Genomic DNA, 18,291 nt, shown 5'->3' on the forward strand with positions numbered 1-18,291 from the left:
GGAAACCCCTAATTTCAGACGTATTCTCACGCAAAACAATATTGCAAAACAATAGAAAAAGATTTGATCTTTACTGTTACTAAATTCTTGATGGTTTGTTGCACCACGCCAAATTAACTTGAAATTATCCTCTGATTGATTGACTGTTCCATTCGAATGACTGATGTATTCGGTGGAAAACCAGCATAATGCGTAAAATATTCGTCGACTATTTTAACGGCGAAAACAATCCACTGTAACAATGATTGACGGGCTTTTCCTCAGTTCAAAGGGTGGACGAACACGTGGCGTTCTGCTTCGTTACGCAGAGAGGGCGCAAGCGAAAAAAATATACCATCGGTCATCTTTTTTTTAACCCTGAAACCATCTTTTCCAGCTGGTTCTTTACTAATGTCTTAAGCAAAGTCCCTTTTTATTTCCCTCGCTTACAGATGGAAAAGCAAAACTCGAGACACCGGTTTTGACCCTTGGTAGATACATTTCAGCAAAGGTCGATCTTTTAAACAAATCCTTGATTTCTATCATTAAATAATTTCTGTTGTGACCGACAATAGTGTTAAAGGAAGTTAATTCCAACACCCACTTGAATTCCATGGTTTACACTGAAAAAAAAGGCAAAAGAAAAGAGAGATATCAGACTACTTTTTACGAACCGAAAGAAGATGATTTAAACTCTACCTGAGTTCTTTCATTGAGTCACCACTTTCAGTAATACCTATTCAAAGTTCTCTCTGAGAGTTTTGTTTCAGTACAATTAGTTTTGTCGTGATATTTCACAATCTATGCTTTAAAAAAACTACCATTTTTCTGACATTCTTGAATCATTTTTACCAAGTTACAAAATAACGTCACCATGCCTCAAATGAATTAAGACCTGTCTAAGGTGCTGTATTCCACACATTCCATAGACACACCATCTGGCAATTTGATTAGAGCCAAATATATTAAAACCTTTGGTTAATGTAGCTTTACCTCACCTGTCTGTATTTTGTGCTGCGATAGGAACACAGTAATTTAACTCTACTCGGGCAATACCAAGCATGAAAACCAGCCCAGCTCCACAGGACCACCGGATCTTCTCTCTTAACGAATTAAATCTGTTCCTCCATGGAAGATCTGACAAAGACAGGTTTTTATTTAAGTGTCTTAATTTGAAAAAGTAACATTTAATGCCCTCCGGTAAAAATAAATTATTCGGATATCGCACCCCCCTCCAAAAAAAAAAAAAAAGAAAAAAAGTTACATCATTCAGAAAACTGCTGTTGTGCTTGACAGTGGCATACACTTAACACACACTGATACCAATTCCTAATTCGGTCTAGCACTGTCTCAGCGGATATACCCTACTTTGATAAGGGCTCCCAATCGCAAGAAGTTTGTGAGTCGATCTGGGAGTCAATGCACTCTGATAAGAGCTCCCGATCGTAAGAGGTTTGTTGGTCGATCGGGAAACCAATGAGCTCTGATAAGAGTTCCCAATCGCGAGAAGTTTGTCGGTCGATCGGTTACGTGCAAATCTAAGGTTTCAAATATGTAAATTAATGGTACCTGTAGAAATCACGTCATACCTTCTGGCAATAGAGAATTTGACGAATTCGATAGTTGCCGAGCAGTGAGAATTACGAAGGCCTTGATTTGTGCTATCTGCCTAAGTCTTCAACTTCAACAGAGAACACAAACTTTAGCCTCGATAGTCCTCGCTATCATGTTCAAAGTCATCCTATAATCTGATGTTTTAGCCGCTTTGAAAAATTCTTTACAAATATCGCGAGCTTCAAAGTATTATAAAATTACAAGTTAAACCTCTTTGTCTTACTTGTGTCAAATGCAATCAGATTTCCAGTGTTAACAAATAAATGCGTTTTGATCCTGTCTCCCAGACCACCCCGTCCTGGTCTGAAAGGCAAGGGGGTATATACATGAAGTCCTGCTGCCCAGTAGGCATCCGCTCCCAAAGAATCATCTACAAGACAAACACACCGTGCATGGAATTCCTCAAGAGATACAAAAGGGCTTAGAACTTCACAATTAGGCCCGATAAAGTTCGTTTTCTTCATGAATGACAGATGCAGTGGTGTAGTTTTCAGCACAAGGATTCTTGATTGGGAAATCGGGTTTTGAGCTCTGCACGGCCACTGCGTTGTATTTTTGAACCAACATGCGAAGCAGGGGGGTTGAGCTGATGGTCAACGATGGATAAGCATCCCACCCATTGGAAGTAGTAATACTCCTAGTGGCTTAGTGGTATGTTAACAAACAGTGAGAATATTTTAACTTACCTGCAACTACCACCAAAGTCTTTTAAATAATGTAAAAGGAAATGTGTAGCAACAAGATGGGAAAATTAGCAATTAGATCTTGGAAGTTAAAGGGCTGACAAGAATACCCCCTCCCTCCCTTCCACCCTCCCTGCCCCCCTTCCTCCCTGTCCCCCCTGCCCCCTCCCTCCCTCCCCCCTCCCTCCCTGTCCCCCCTGCCTCCCTTGCTCCATTTAGTGAAGGACTCGTAAAACTTTAAGAATTCATGCTTCATCACTCCAGGTTAAACACTCAATTTGTCCTCCTCAGGTGATACTTACTTTCACTTCTCGGACCAATCCCTTTTGAGTTAAATCCTCGCACGGACAGTGGACCTCCAAGGAAAAACCTGGGTTAAGAGGAAAAGAAAATACATCATATTTGAAGCACACCCTTCGACTTTTCAGTGATTCGTCAATTTGATAATCAACTCATATGTAGCTTCACTATTGCAAGACTTACTTAATTAGCAAAAATTAGCCTACACTATAATCAGTTGCGCCCATCATTCTTATGAGTGAACAACTACAGCAACAAAACAAACACACAAATAAATAAACAAAATACAATAGGCGCAGCAGTGAAGGAAAGCAAGCGAGAATAGTTGGTCATCCTGCCTTCATTTTTTGTGTAGCATGAATAATTGATATTGTCTGCTTCTTCACGAACCATATGAAGAACTTGACAGAGACATTAGATATTCTATTTCTATTGACCATAGGCGTACGGGCCGGGGGGGCGGGGAGGGGCGGGGGGGGCTGCAGCCTCCCCAAATTTTGGACAACTCATTTTTTGGGCAGCACGAGAAATTTGGGCAAAGCTAGTTTTAAAGAAGCTTGCATGTGTCTGTGCATTTTTTTTCGAAGAGATATTTTCTGTTTCAACCTGAAGTCGGCGTTGTAAATAGGCTCGATTTCCACCGACTCTCGGGTCCGGTCTTTGATCTTCCCCTTCGGGTTGACGAGTGCGGGCTCATTTTCCCGAACAGCGGCTGGTAATCGAGCCTATGTTGTAAAGTCAGTTAAATTCACACGAGACAGTGGTTGCCTAGCACGTGATCACTTTCTGGTTATTTTTGAAGGGGATCATATGTTGATATATCTACATGTTTGTAATTTTGTTGTTGGGCACTGTGCTGCACTGCACTAGTTAGTGTGGGGACTTTCCAGTTGTGAATTAATTAGAGTCAATTTCGGCACAACTTTCTAGAATCATATTGTAGATTATCCACTGGAGACTCTCAGAAGATCTGAGTCACGTGCTCGGCAACCACTGTCTCGTGTGAATTTAACTGGCTTTACCACGTCCTTTATGGCGTAAAGCGAGCGAAATTCACGCCCGTAGTTTTTCAAAAATTTACGCGACAGTGGAAACAAAATACGCACCTTACACAAGTTTGTTTTGTGTAAAACTCGCCTTACGCCATATTAGACATGTCGAATCCAGCCCCACAAAAACGTAAGCAGGCCTAGCGCCATCGCGTTACCTGTTCCGAATGTAAAAAAGACATCGTTGCTGAGTACCAAGACGCTCATGCAAGAACCAAGCATATAGGCAAGAGAATTAAATTTACTGTTCCTCGTGCGCCAAATCAATCGCAACTAGGTTTCCCTGGCAGCGATGAAACAATAAATATGCTTAAATACAGTAAAATCGACGCCGAAGACGTTGGCTCAGATCTTCAGAATGACGAGAGTACAGATATAGTGGATTCATTAGATACTGCTCCAGATGAGTCAGAAATCGAGATGATTCAAGTGAATAATGGTGTTCGGCGTGCTCCGGCTACGTCAGAATTTATGGATGTCGGTGTAACAGACGAGTTAGAAATCATGGATACAGGTAATCCGGATAAGTCAGAGATAATGGCTATGGAAAACATATATAATAGTGCTGACAATGGTGCTAGTGCTCTGGATACGACAGAAATCGTACACAATGGTGCTAACTCTGAAATCGAGCATAGTGCTGATCGGGATATGTCCATTTCAGCTGTCATAGAAAACAGTGTTCTGGAAAAGTCACAGAATCTACTGCGAGGATCGTACATCATATGTAAGTCAGTTATCATGGATAATGGTGCCCCAGATAAGTCAGATATCGTAGATGGTGCGCGCAATTCTTCCTTGGATACCAATGTATATAGTGGTACTTGCCAAAGTCCGGTGATATAGACGAGGGCCCTCAGCAACCTATCTTGAAGTGCTACGACCCAAAAAAATTCAGCAGTGAATCTTTTTCTAGAGATTTCAATCCAGCCTGGTACAAACGTTATCCATGGCTGAGCTACAACTGTGAAACAAATACAGCGTGCTGCTACCCATGCCAGAAATACTTAAATGCCCACGATTTCACGTTTGACAATTGGAAGAAGATAGAGTGTCTCACTAAACACCACAAGGGTGAGAACCATCAAATGGCCATGGCGAAATGGATTGATAGCAGAGCAAATAAAAATAAAAATACTTCAACACTGAGCAAACTCCAGGAATCACATAAACAATATGTGAAGGAAAATCGCGACTACTTGAAAGTTATCACTGAATGTCTCATGTTCACGGCCCAACAGAACATCGCCCAACGGGGCCACGATGAACAACATGATAGTTTGAGTAACAGCAGTGCTGTAAAAAGAGGTCGTTTTCTGAAACTAATTCACTTGCGGTGCGAGGACATAACTTGGCTGAAGGATAAACTTGAATGCCAGCTTCAGAAGCATGCATAGTGGACATCTCCCGTGATACAAAAGGAACTGCTACAAATTATTGCCGACTTCATTCGCGAGCGTGTCACAAACGATGTGCGAACCAGCGGATGGTATGGTATCATCTTGGACGAAACATGAGGCATTAGCAGAACAGAACAAGTTTCACTTTGCCTTAGTTTCGCGCTGAATGGAACGAAGAAAGAAGCATTCATTGGTTTCTACTCCACAAAATCAACCGAAGGCGAAGTACTGTATGAACTGGTGAAATCTGCTATCACTGAACTCAATCTTGATTTCAAGTACATTGTTGGTAAAGCATTCGATGGGGCGGCTAATATGAACGGTGTACACAAGGGACTCTCAACAAGAATGGAAGAGTGCTCTCCGCTCGGTATCTACGTCCACTGTTACTGACATGTGCTCAACCTCGCCCTTCAGGATACTATGACACAGATTGAACCATTGTGAAACGCTCTGGGAACTATCCAGGCTCTGTACAACTTTTTAGAAGCGAGTCCCACACGACATGCCTTGAAGGATCTAAAACTGGCGCTAAAGTAATTAAGTACCACGCGATGGTCATGCCGGTGGGAAGCCGCAAAGGCCGTACACGGGCAAATGGAACGGATTGTAAAAGCCCTGCTCAGCCTGTCTTCAGACAAAGATCCAAAAACCTACTCTGAGAGCAGAGCCTTATTAAACGCCATTTGCGACTTGGAGTTTGTCTTTGGACTGTGTGTACTGAAAGTAATCCTGAGATAGTCTGTGCCGATATCTTCAGGGAATGACGGTCAACGTCATCTACGATCGTAGAAATCCCGACTTGACCATTCAGACACTACGCCAGTGTCGGAGTGAAGAAAGTTTCAAAAGCGTATGGCAGTTAGCATCAGCAATGGGTCTGAAAATGAAGAATTGGCTGACCATGCAATTCTCAGTTTGAATTACGAGAAACCAGGGCACCCCGACAAACGCCGTCCCGCCGCCTTCAAGCCCTTGTTGGTGAACACGCGCAAAGAAAAACGCAGACACCGGAATCGCACCATCGCATAAACACTTACTTTGCGTCCATCAACAAGGTGCTGTCCGAGCTTGCACTCAGGTTTAGCGGAAATGACCAGAAAATACTCTGTGATTTGGGGAAATATCTGTCAGAGTGAAACACCAGATAAAGAAAGCTTCTCCCGAGTTGCTAAATTTTACAAAATCGACGGGGAGATTCTGGAAGCCGAGCAGAAAATGTACGCGAGTTTTCGTCGTGTGGATTAGGCTACATGACAGTTTCAGAAATGAGATAGTGCATCATAAGTTTCAGAAATGTTGCAGACAATGCACGAGAATGATCTATTTGATATGTTCCCAGAGTTTTCTAGTGTGGTACATATCCTTGCAGTAATACCTGCTACATCATGTTCTGCAGAACGATCATTCAGTGGGTTACGCAAGTTGAAAATTTACCTCCGCAGCACCATGGAGCAACAACGTGTTAGTAACATCGCACTTATTGACACTGGAAGGGAATATGCCAACTCTGTGGTCGAGAAAGACATGGATCGTATCATTGATATATTTGGCCGTCGAAATGGCAGAGGCAGCTATTTCCTTCAACGTGTTTTATACGTACGCCTATGTTGTGTATCATATGACCACTGTTTCGTAAAAAATTTGGGAAACTTGCGAGAATTTTTTGGGCAAATAGTTCACCGCCCCCCCCCCCCCAGAAAAAAATTGCCCGTACGCCTATACTATTGACCAAGTACTTAACTGTTGTCAGAGTATAGTGAAGCTTTAACTATGAGGATTAAAAATTGTCTTGCCAGTAATTGCACTACAAAGCAACCCTACCTATCACTTATTTTTGATGGTGTGTTAAACAATGGATGTAGACTTCCTCCTTGAAAAGACCATGATAAAATCTGCCAAAATACACGATTGTTAAAGTAAACTCAACGAATTGCGTATGACAAATAGCAGGGATGTGCTTTAATAGAGCATGGGTTCTTGGGTGAATAACTTAATGTCTTTTAGGGAATTTTATATCTTTGCTTCTAAGAAATATTTTAAGAACCCACAGGTAATAAGAAATAATTTTGAAATAAAAATAACAATACAGATGTCAAAGTCATAGAAAAAACCAGGAAAGATTTATTACTCGACGTTTCGGGGTCATCATGACTCCATTATCAAGAGACTAGTTTAAAAACATGCAAATAAGGAAAGGTACAAGAATAGCATAAATTAGACTGAACGGCTTAAACAAACACCTTGGCGCGGATGGAATCCGTTTGCACGTTCAGTGTTGGCTTACGCATGCGAATATACAACATTTCATTAACAAGGCAATCAAATTTGCCGTTACATTTCGTGATGACGTTGAATTGCTCGATCAAGCGTTCAGGCATTTCACTATTGTGCTGGAGGTGGTAGTGTTTGTAGATAGAAGATGATTTCCTTTTGTGCCCTTCTACGCGTTCGTGTAAGTGACCACGAGTATAGCCCACATACCCTGCATCACACAGGTTACATTTAAATTCATAAACGACACATTGTTGGTTAACAATAGGGGCTTAATTTCGTGTTGCTTAAGCTGTTGATCGAGCTTAGGGCTAACGAACACTGGTTGGACAGTCACGCTTAACTTCGAGCTTAGACTGTTCAGTTGTTGTTTAACATGATTAGCTGACGACTGGTCCTTGAAGGGTAACATTAATCTCACAGTCTCCGATGGTACGTCTGGTGATGGACAGGGTTCTGCAGATGAAATCCTTCTCTCAACGACCCACTTGATTGTAGTTTCAACCAGTGGCTTTGGGTATTTCAAGTTATGAAAAACCCCTCTAAGGCGGTCACATTCCTCGGAGAAGAAAGACCAGTTAGAAGATAATCGATAAGCGCGATCCACCATGGTGTTAACTAGGCTGCGCTTGTACTTAATGTCAATATGACTCTGGAAATGCAGAAGGAGACCCGTGTTGGTTCTTTTGATGTAGACCTTGCTCTCAATCTTTGGTGCACGGTTAAGCAGTTCAGTTCCTAGAAAGGGAAGGGATCCTTCCCGTTCGACTTCCATGATAAACTGGAGGGAGGGATGGGTAGAGTTAAGGGTGTCTAGAAACTGGCCAGCGGTCACCCTATCAGGCATTACGGTCAGGGTGTCATCGACGTACCTCCGGTAATAGCGCGGAAGTTGACCGTGTCGTTCGAGGTTTTCCTCAATCGAGCACATGAAGACGTTAGCCAGCAACGGTCCAAGGGAGAACCCATAGCGACTCCATCTGTCTGCTCATATAAAGCACCGTCAAACTGGAAAAGCTGGTTTTTCGTAGCTGCTCGGAGGAGGTCGATTAGGTCCGCTTTAGAGATGTTCAAGCTGTGCGTCTCGTTGAACCAATCCTGGGCAAAGGCTTTTTCAGCTAAGATCTGTATTGTTTCCTCCAATGGTACATTTGTAAACAATGAGATGACGTCATAGGAAACTAAAATTTCGCCGTTCCTGATCTCGAAGCCTCGTACTTCATCAGCAAAGCGGAATGTGTCTGTCACTGTATATTGGTTGCACGACAGGGGTTTCAATTTGTCGTCAAGCCATTTCCCTAGCGAGTAATTGTAGGTGTTAGTAGCAGAGAGTATTGGCCGCACGGCCAACTGTTCTTTATGTGTCTTCGGCAAGCCATACAAGTGTGCGAGTCTGGACCCTTTCGGGCGGAGAGCGTCAGCAATGGGTTTCGGTAGAATCTTTCGAACGAGAGTTTCCAACTCCCTTTCTTTCTGAAGGAGAGGGTGGTAATACTTAGGAGGTCGTCCTCTGGTTCTCGGTCTCTCTGAGTCGACGAATCGGAATTTGCTGGTATCGTTTATTGACTAATTGCTGGCTAACGTCGTGTACCGTCGTGTACCGTCCTGTACCGTTGCTGGCTAACGTCTTCATGTGCTCGATTGAGGAAAACCTCGAACGACACGGTCAACTTCCGCGCTATTACCGGAGGTACGTCGATGACACCCTGACCGTAATGCCTGATAGGGTGACCGCTGGCCAGTTTCTAGACACCCTTAACTCTACCCATCCCTCCCTCCAGTTTATCATGGAAGTCGAACGGGAAGGATCCCTTCCCTTTCTAGGAACTGAACTGCTTAACCGTGCACCAAAGATTGAGAGCAAGGTCTACATCAAAAGAACCAACACGGGTCTCCTTCTGCATTTCCAGAGTCATATTGACATTAAGTACAAGCGCAGCCTAGTTAACACCATGGTGGATCGCGCTTATCGATTATCTTCTAACTGGTCTTTCTTCTCCGAGGAATGTGACCGCCTTAGAGGGGTTTTTCATAACTTGAAATACCCAAAGCCACTGGTTGAAACTACAATCAAGCGGGTCGTTGAGAGAAGGATTTCATCTGCAGAACCCTGTCCATCACCAGACGTACCATCGGAGACTGTGAGATTAATGTTACCCTTCAAGGACCAGTCGTCAGCTAATCATGTTAAACAACAACTGAACAGTCTAAGCTCGAAGTTAAGCGTGACTGTCCAACCAGTGTTCGTTAGCCCTAAGCTCGATCAACAGCTTAAGCAACACGAAATTAAGCCCCCTATTGTTAACCAACAATGTGTCGTTTATGAATTTAAATGTAACCTGTGTGATGCAGGGTATGTGGGCTATACTCGTGGTCACTTACACGAACGCGTAGAAGGGCACAAAAGGAAATCATCTTCTATCTACAAACACTACCACCTCCAGCACAATAGTGAAATGCCTGAACGCTTGATCGAGCAATTCAACGTCATCACGAAATGTAACGGCAAATTTGATTGCCTTGTTAATGAAATGTTGTATATTCGCATGCGTAAGCCAACACTGAACGTGCAAACGGATTCCATCCGCGCCAAGGTGTTTGTTTAAGCCGTTCAGTCTAATTTATGCTATTCTTGTACCTTTCCTTATTTGCATGTTTTTAAACTAGTCTCTTGATAATGGAGTCATGATGACCCCGAAACGTCGAGTAATAAATCTTTCCTGGTTTTTTCTATGCCTTTGCTTTAGCAAATCCCTGCTGATCAAGATGTCAAAGTAACAGGAAAATAAAGAGATATAAAATTAACAGTAAAATGTAAAAGATCTTGTAATTATTTCACCACAAAACTTTTGCACACAACTTATTCCCTTACAACTATTACTCAACTTGAAGATTTTAGGACAAGATTCCTCAATAAACACCTGAATCAAAAGCTTCCTCTCAGTAAAATTTCAAGTAACACCACGTCTGCGAGCTCCATTTATTTATTTTTGTAATTTATTTCTTTATTGTAAGTTCTACCAATGTTTTCCTTGACGCGTAAACTCGGATCGTTGAAGGTAAGTGCATTTTTAAGACTGATTTTGTCACGACATTATTTTGTATTTTATTCACTCTCCCTCTGTGATTCAGTCGCAAAATATGACAAAAGATATACTCACCACATCTTTCAGAGGTTCTGCACTCTGTTGGTATTCAAAGTTGTGTTTAAGGAACATCACATCTCCACCTAAACCAGCAAATTCCTTATACACAGAAAACAGAAAGAACATAATTATGTTACTGCCTCTGATACTATTCATACAGAATGTAGGCTTGTCATCAGTTGAACTCACATAAATTGGAATTTTGCTCAAAAGCCAACTCTCTTTAAGCCACCAGTTAGTCTTCACATTCTTTCTAGTTATTTGGAAGGTTTGGTTGTTCCCATAAAATCATTGTATATATTATATTATTAAAAACTGGATCATTGGATAATGTAATTCCCAACTTTTTATTGGCTTAGCCATTATGGTATATCAGCCAATATACCATAACCTAATATCTGTACATCGTAACATCCGGTTTCTTCTTACAAAATAAAAGTCGAGTAGATTTGTCTAATATCTTAGGGGTGTTTTTTTAATAAAACAATTATTCCACTCCCGCTTGTTGGATATGAGATGATTATAGCCAACTCGACACTACGCGCCTCGTTGGCTATCTATCATCTCATATCCAACGCGCGCTCGTGGAATAATTGTTAACTATACTATACTATCTATTCAGTAACTTTTTGCAAAAATGTACCTGTGCAAGCTTTATGAAGTATCCACTGGTTGGAAGTGCAAGATTGTCTCTTTTGTCCATAACTACAGTGTGCTGAAAAATTATCAAAGAAACATAGGGCTGTTATTTATGATTCTAACCCAAACCACAGTTTTACACAAGCAGTGGGCCTTACATATTCCCTATAAGAACGTTGTTTTCATTAATTAAATGTCCTTCTACTGCTAGCTTTTGACCCTCTTGATACTGTTCACAAAAATGAATATTCAGATGAAAAATTCAGCTAAATTTCAGAAATTTTAGAATGCAGGTTTGTTAAAAGATGGCTAAACTTTGTTTAAACAACTGGCCCATAGAGTCTTATGAGCAGTAAGAATGTGCAATGAAGACTTGTCTAAAATACACATCTACCAGTTGTAGACAATGAAACATTTAAATTTTATTTCTTACCCTAAGGGCACTTTTTAGTGAATGTCCAGCCTGTTCACGAATTGCAAAAGAAGCATTTTTTGCCAGTCCTCTCACTTCTCGCCATGTTCCCTCCCAGGAAACACAGTGCTGCCCAACAATAGAGGGAAACTGAAAAAAAAAAAAAAAAACCTTGAGACTTTCATTTGCCTAACAGTTCCATGATAAATGCATGCTACCCAAACCTCATACTCTGTTCAACAAGTAGATTCTGTGTTTCCATACATCTGTTCAGTCATAGATCACAGATAACATCAAAATGTGGTAAGAACAAAAAAGTGGCGCACAAGGCACAGATGAGTGCGTTACTGATGTATCGAATGAACAGATGTTCTATATGATAAAAAATATAATTATAGTGATGTCACCAGAGTGTACTTCATCGATAAGAACCAATCAAATGCATGTATAATTCAGGTTATCATAAAAATTAAATTTACCATATAATCCACAGATAGTCCCTGTGTTGCCTCCCAGTGAGAACAAAATGGTACATCTGTGGTGGATTTTTGAGCTGCAATTGTAAAACTATCCAAAATCGTATTACCAAAGGCTTTCTTTAATGTACAATATTGAATAACACAATTGAGTTTACTTTAGAGCACACTCACTTTTTCTCCAATGTTCCTGGTGTGGGTTTAATGAAAGCAAGCTGAAATGATATTAAAAAATGAAGATTTAGTTTCAGTGAGAAGTATATTCCAGTGTAAAACAATATCCATATGGTGGATAAAAAAAAAGTACTGCCAAAACATTGTCTTGCACAATCTGATAATTCAAATCTTATTCCCTTGCCCCCCTTCCCCTTACACATTCAAAAATCACAATATGTATATCTTATTAGACGTTTTGTTGTGTAGTATCACTGAGTATTTTCATGAGTTGTGCCGTATTTTGACTCGCCCATAGGGCAAATAACGAGTAAAAATAACGAATAAAAATACAAATAACGAGTAAAAATACTCAGCGATACTACACAGCAAAACTTCTAATAAGTTATTTATTATCCAACACGCCAAATTCTTATTTCAGTGCGGGCGAATTTCGTGGATATTTATTTACGGGGAGTGCGTGACAGAAGTATGCGAAGCGGAACAGAATTGGCGCATTGTCGTGTTGCTGTTTCTATTTTCTTCAATAAATGAGGATATTTCCTGGTTGTCTAGCTGTTTTTCTTCGCTCGATTCATCAAGTAAACTTGGATCTATATTTGCCAGCCATTCCAACTCTTCTTCGTCAGAAATATGATTCAAATTGTCCACCATTTTTTTTTTGTAACTTCAATTCAATTCTTCACTTGCGCCATGTGAGAAAACCTGTTTAGCCGGTACTCTGGAGTACAAATACCGTGTGATATTTGTACTTGGCTATGGCCTTATTTGTACTCTATGGACTGTGGTTGGATAATAAATTGTTTTATTACATCACTCGCAGTGCTCATGGGCAAGATGGGGCAAATCCTGTGTTCAGATTGGCTACTCAAGTGGGAAAGAAGGGCCCACCTTGCCCACTGGGGATTGCTTGTATTGATCCCGTGCATGAAAAAAAAAATAGAATTAGAACTACATTCGTAATACTTGGACAATTTTGGCAATGGAAACGCAAAAAGTGGCAGAAGATGGTCAAAACAACAAAAACAGAAACGACTCTTGTAAGTTTGTTGTGTTACAAACACAGTAGGTTTTTTAGAATGCAAATTTCCCACTGCCATTTCTAATTTGAACCCTTTAACTCCAAAGAGTGACTAGCATTTGATTTCTCCTTCACCATAACCCCTGAATCAAACATGAAAGTCCAAAGGATAATAGGAATGATCACCAAATAAAGCAGCTGTCAATTTCTAAACAAATTCTCCTTGTAAGCAACTGAGAAAATGTATAGAGAACAGTATGGAGAATATGCATACTGATGTTAGGATGTAGAGGGTTAGATGCTCCTAGTGTTTACAAGCTTCTCACATTTGAATCACACCTGGACCATAGAAAGAAACTACAGCTGTAACCATCTTTGGGTAATGTTTGCTCAACATGTGAGAAGGTACAACTGTAGGATATTGGGGCTGATAGGAGCAATGTTGGTAAGGGTTATATCTGCATGGGTCAGATCCAAACAGATTTTGTAACAATCCAAATGCAGCAGAAAGTTACCTGATATGACATTCTAGTTCTTGTACCAAATGAGAGATCTGCCTTAACTTGCTCGGCACGTCCAAACACATTGTTAAGTGAACAACCAAACATCTGTTAAACAAAGTGAAGGCTATTGAGTGATGTTTCTTAAAAATGAAGTTGATCCTATCACTGAGTTACAGAGGACTCACTAGGTAGCAAGTGAATAACAATAGGTATATAACAATAATCATCATAAAATAAAAAGTCTAGAGTGAGTTAACCCTTTACCACTCAAGAATGACTGCTGAATCAACCACAAAAGTTGTAAGAATTATTATGGAAGAGATCATCAACTTTAGAAGCTCTTGATTGCTGAACAAATCCTTTGGGTCAGTACCATGAAAATATGGATATTGATGTTAGGTGTCGAGGGCAAAGGGTTTTTATTTGTGCAAAGCCTACAGTAGATGAGCAATTTGAAAAGCAGGCACATGAAGCAAGTCTGTGTTCATCATTTGTGATCTTTGTAAATTACCTCCAATCTTTAACAGCCTCTTTAAATAAATATATAAATATGTAAATTGAAGCTCCCCCTTAGGGGCTTTCCACCCACAACGTAGACTATATAACTTAGATATATCAACAAAGTTGAAATGGTAAGTTGGCCACCATGACGATTACAAAAGCTGACGTTTTGAGTGTTAGCCCTTCGTCCCTTTGAGACGAAGGGCTAACGCTCAAGGGATTCGTCCCTTTGGGACGAAGGGCTAACGCTCAAAACGTCAGCTTTTGTAATCGTTACGGTGGCCAATTTACCATTTTAACTTTGTTGATACATCCAAATTATTTCGTTACCCCCACCAACGCAGCCCCAAACAGTTTCTTTAGAAACTATCAGCCTTTATACAATGTAGACTAACTAAGTGCTTGAAAATCAGCACTGGCAGGAGGCAGACTAGTGGACTATTTACAGAGCACAGCCAAGGAGTTGAACTAGGGGCAAACGAGAACAAATCCAGTGAGTGGCAGGGTGGAGGAATTGAACCGGGGACACCGAAATACAAGTCTAGCACCCTGACCACTCGGCCACACCGCCTCCTAATTTTTTAACTATCGTCTCTTTCACATCTTTTCTATCTTATTAAATTATGTAGTTTGCATAATGTAGTAGCTAAGGTTTTTTTGAATACAAGCTTCTTTTCATTAACTTGAACATTTTGTTAATTGTTTAATCAAATGTCAAATTGATTATTAACTTACCATATTGCCTTCATTGTTACCAATTTGAGTTCCTGTACTACTGGTCATGAGTCTTTTTTCTTTTACTTCAAATGTCACATCATACCCATTTGGGTTTGATGAATGATCTACAAGTTGACCCACAATCTAAAGTTATTTTTCTCTCAGGTATTAAACCTCTGTTATGCATAATTGAGAAAAAAGGGGGTAGGGAGAGGATAAAAACAGGGCAGGGGGGCACCTTGAAAAAGAATAAATGCTTCCTGGTTCATTTTATACCTGTGCCAGCAAGGACTACATTCCCCACTTCAACTGCCCCTTAAAGCTATCTGCAACTTAGTTTGAGTTTATATATTTGATATTGTTTGAAATAGAAGTCAAAGTTGTAAAAAAGGGGGGGGTGCTTTTAGTTGCCTTACAGCTTCCTTGTTCATGTCAGGTTATAGTTTTTGTTCATGTTGCTTTAAATTGAGCATGCTTGCAAAGCTGCTGCTTTCATTACAATCCACGCTCTGGAAAGTACTGGTAAGAGTGCTGTGTAGTTTTACACTGAATAGCTGTGCGATGTGCAATGTGTGATCTGTAATGTGTGATGTATGCTTTATGATGATGTTGAGGCAAAAGCTATTCATGGAGTTGTCATGGTTACCTGCTGCACTAGCATGCAGTTCTTAGCTTTAATAGCATCCCAGGAATCTCCCTTACGGCTGTCTTATATTGACAAGGTTTATTGCACTTGTTCAGTCCTGTTATTGCTGCTGCTTTTGTGTACTCAAGTGTGCAGCCAGGATTATTTGTCCAGTTGAGACACTTAAACTTTAAACACTCCTAACTCAAATGTTACCTGTGCTTGTATCAATGAACATATCAACATCATGAAACACTCCAAGACTCATCAGATCTTCTTTTGCCTCAAGTGCCAATTCCATTAGCTGCCCAATAAATCAACTAGGTTCAGGTTCATGTTAATTAAATCTTAACCAAAAAAAAAACAATAAAAAGGCTTTAACCGATTTCTCGCAGTTTGTAGCAATTCTAGGAATTTTAAATTAAATAATTTGATTCTATGTTGCCTTGTGTCTATTCAGTTATAAATCTCAGATGACGTCCAAATGTGGTAAGTACAAAAAGTGGCACACAAGGCACAAATGATGTATATGTTATTAACATATTTTACCTCTCCTGTGATCTATTAGAGTAGAGATACATGGCAACATGAAATCTTATTGTTTTCTACATATGATAAAAAACCAAAATATTTTAATGGTGACTTCAACTACGCATCTGTCCTCTAAGCAATCATAATAAAGAACCACTGAAAATGCCTGTACAATTTTGCTTATCAAGACATGTGACATGTACAGTATATTTTTTGGTTTTTAATACCCTCTGAGCTGCCTTACTCATCCTTACTTCTTTTTTTTTTACGAAGTCTAGTACCTATAACATCAAATTTACATAGATCTATTTCATGAAACTTGACATGTTACATCTCAAAGTGAAGGGCTCCTTAAAGATCGAAGTTGTGTCTGATTGCTATCTCAAAAGAAGCATTACTTCACTGAAAGTTGAGGCTTCCAACAATCGCTTGATGCCAGGAATTAAAATTTCTCTCTTTGTTCTCCAGTACCCTTCAATATTGATCTGCTCCACAACAGCCTGAAGAAACAGAAATTTTACACAAACAAAAACATTAAATATATCACAAAGAGACATTCATACATGCCCCTTTATCAGACAGTCTTGCCCTTGCATGGTTGTGATCCAGTAAGAGACTTGTTAAATTATTAGTGGTTAATTATTTGACTACTTGTGAATGAATACAAGTTTAATTTCAGCTTTCAACAATCAATGTCAACTTCTACATTGTTTGGGATCACCTGGTGAATGATATGCTTTTACCCAATGTACAAGGTGAAATATCTGAATTCATCTCATGAACATGGGTAATAACATGATTTTGAGTGCAATTTGGTGTTAATAAGCACCAGTTAATTTTTTCAAAGACATGAGCCCATAAGGCAAGTGCAATCTGCAGTCTTCAAAAAATTTACAAGTACTTATTTTACACCAAATTGCACTCAAATCATGTTATTACTTATCAATCATTTATATGAAAAAGTATCAAAGAAAGTCATGACACAAAATTTTGAAAGCATGCATGCTATTTATAATTTGTATGCATGTTACACAAAAAATGCTCTTGTTTTCAGCCAATCAGGACCACATACTTTTTTCATATTACCCTGAATGAAGTGACACTGGAAATTTATTCTAAACTTGGGTAAACATGTCAACTTAAAAAAACGTGGAAAAATAGCTGTTAACTTACTGGTCTGGAGAGAAATTCCTTGGTTGTTTCATTAAACTGACTGTTATTGCCATCCTCAGTCCCCTCCTATGTAATTTGTAAAAAATCAACAATGTGTAATACTCAGTGGCAAAATTTGCCATCCATAGGAAGAGAACCTGCCATCTCCAGATTTATAATAATTACAGTTGGTTCAGATGCTTGACTGCTCATCACAAAATGTCCCTGCCATTAATAATACACAAATAAACCCTGTATACTGTTTAGCCAATATACAGATCTCCTCTCTGGTCTCTGTATAAATCCTCTTATAACAGCCTCGTCAAGAATTTTCTTAAGATCAGGGCACTTTCTCTCAGGTGATCAGTTTCTTTATTTTCACAACCTTTACTCATGACAAGGCATAGAAATTACAGTAGAAATTCAAACCTGATCACCCTGAAAACCATGCAACACTATCTTCTTCACAACCCTAGCACTTTTCAGCCAAAACTGTATTCAGGGTGGGTAGCTATGCATCTTAGCACACTTTCAGTATTGTTCATCAGTGTGGCATTTCTGCAGTGTACAAAACACTGAGAAACTATGTGCTCTTAATAAAAGAAGTCTTAGGTTCATTCTAAATGATGTTGAATCTACGTATAATACTTAATTGGACAAAGTCACCTGTGTTTCTTTATATAACAGACATATACCCAATATGTTAATTTTACTTTACAAAAGTTTATTTCTAACTAAGTATCCTGTCTACATGAGGAATATGTTTACTTTTCGTAATACCATTTATAATTTACACTGTAACTACATTCTGAAACTCCCTGTTGCTAAGACTACTTCTTATGGCCTTCGCTCTTTTTCTTATCATGCCGTTAAACTATGGAATTCACTACCAAACAATGTTCAAACCTTGAACCTTAATGACTTTAAAAAAGCATTAGCTAGCCTTAAATTGATGTAATTTTAGAACATATTGTAATTGAATTCATATTGTATTTTTTAATATTCAGTAAATCTAATTATTTCATTTTAGCCATTAATTATAAATACTGCACAGGATTGTATTTTATAATGTCATTGTATATTATGTCAATTTCT

The 18,291-nt window shown here is 39.5% G+C and overlaps 1 protein-coding gene and 1 long non-coding RNA gene across 2 annotated transcripts in view; one reads left to right on the plus strand and one right to left on the minus strand.

Moving 5' to 3' along the window:
• LOC148722076 (uncharacterized) overlaps positions 1–18,291 on the plus strand; it is a 153,159-nt gene that overhangs the window by 115,573 nt on the left and 19,295 nt on the right. The window lies entirely within an intron of this gene.
• LOC111321871 (sorting and assembly machinery component 50 homolog) overlaps positions 53–18,291 on the minus strand; it is a 21,106-nt gene continuing 2,867 nt past the window's right edge. The window contains exons 2-16 of the mRNA XM_088735440.1: positions 17,218–17,283; positions 16,443–16,544; positions 15,730–15,817; positions 14,907–15,013; positions 13,683–13,775; positions 12,147–12,187; positions 11,976–12,063; positions 11,518–11,646; positions 11,089–11,160; positions 10,461–10,544; positions 6,850–6,920; positions 2,579–2,646; positions 1,817–1,963; positions 978–1,116; positions 53–602 (exon numbers count right to left, since the gene is read on the minus strand). Coding sequence (XP_088591566.1) covers positions 557–602; positions 978–1,116; positions 1,817–1,963; positions 2,579–2,646; positions 6,850–6,920; positions 10,461–10,544; positions 11,089–11,160; positions 11,518–11,646; positions 11,976–12,063; positions 12,147–12,187; positions 13,683–13,775; positions 14,907–15,013; positions 15,730–15,817; positions 16,443–16,544; positions 17,218–17,283 — 1,341 coding nt within the window. The 3' untranslated portion in view covers positions 53–556. The remainder of the gene's footprint in view (positions 603–977; positions 1,117–1,816; positions 1,964–2,578; positions 2,647–6,849; positions 6,921–10,460; positions 10,545–11,088; positions 11,161–11,517; positions 11,647–11,975; positions 12,064–12,146; positions 12,188–13,682; positions 13,776–14,906; positions 15,014–15,729; positions 15,818–16,442; positions 16,545–17,217; positions 17,284–18,291) is intronic.

Source organism: Stylophora pistillata, chromosome 10, assembly GCF_964205215.1.
Source record: "Stylophora pistillata chromosome 10, jaStyPist1.2, whole genome shotgun sequence".
NCBI lineage: Eukaryota > Metazoa > Cnidaria > Anthozoa > Scleractinia > Pocilloporidae > Stylophora > Stylophora pistillata.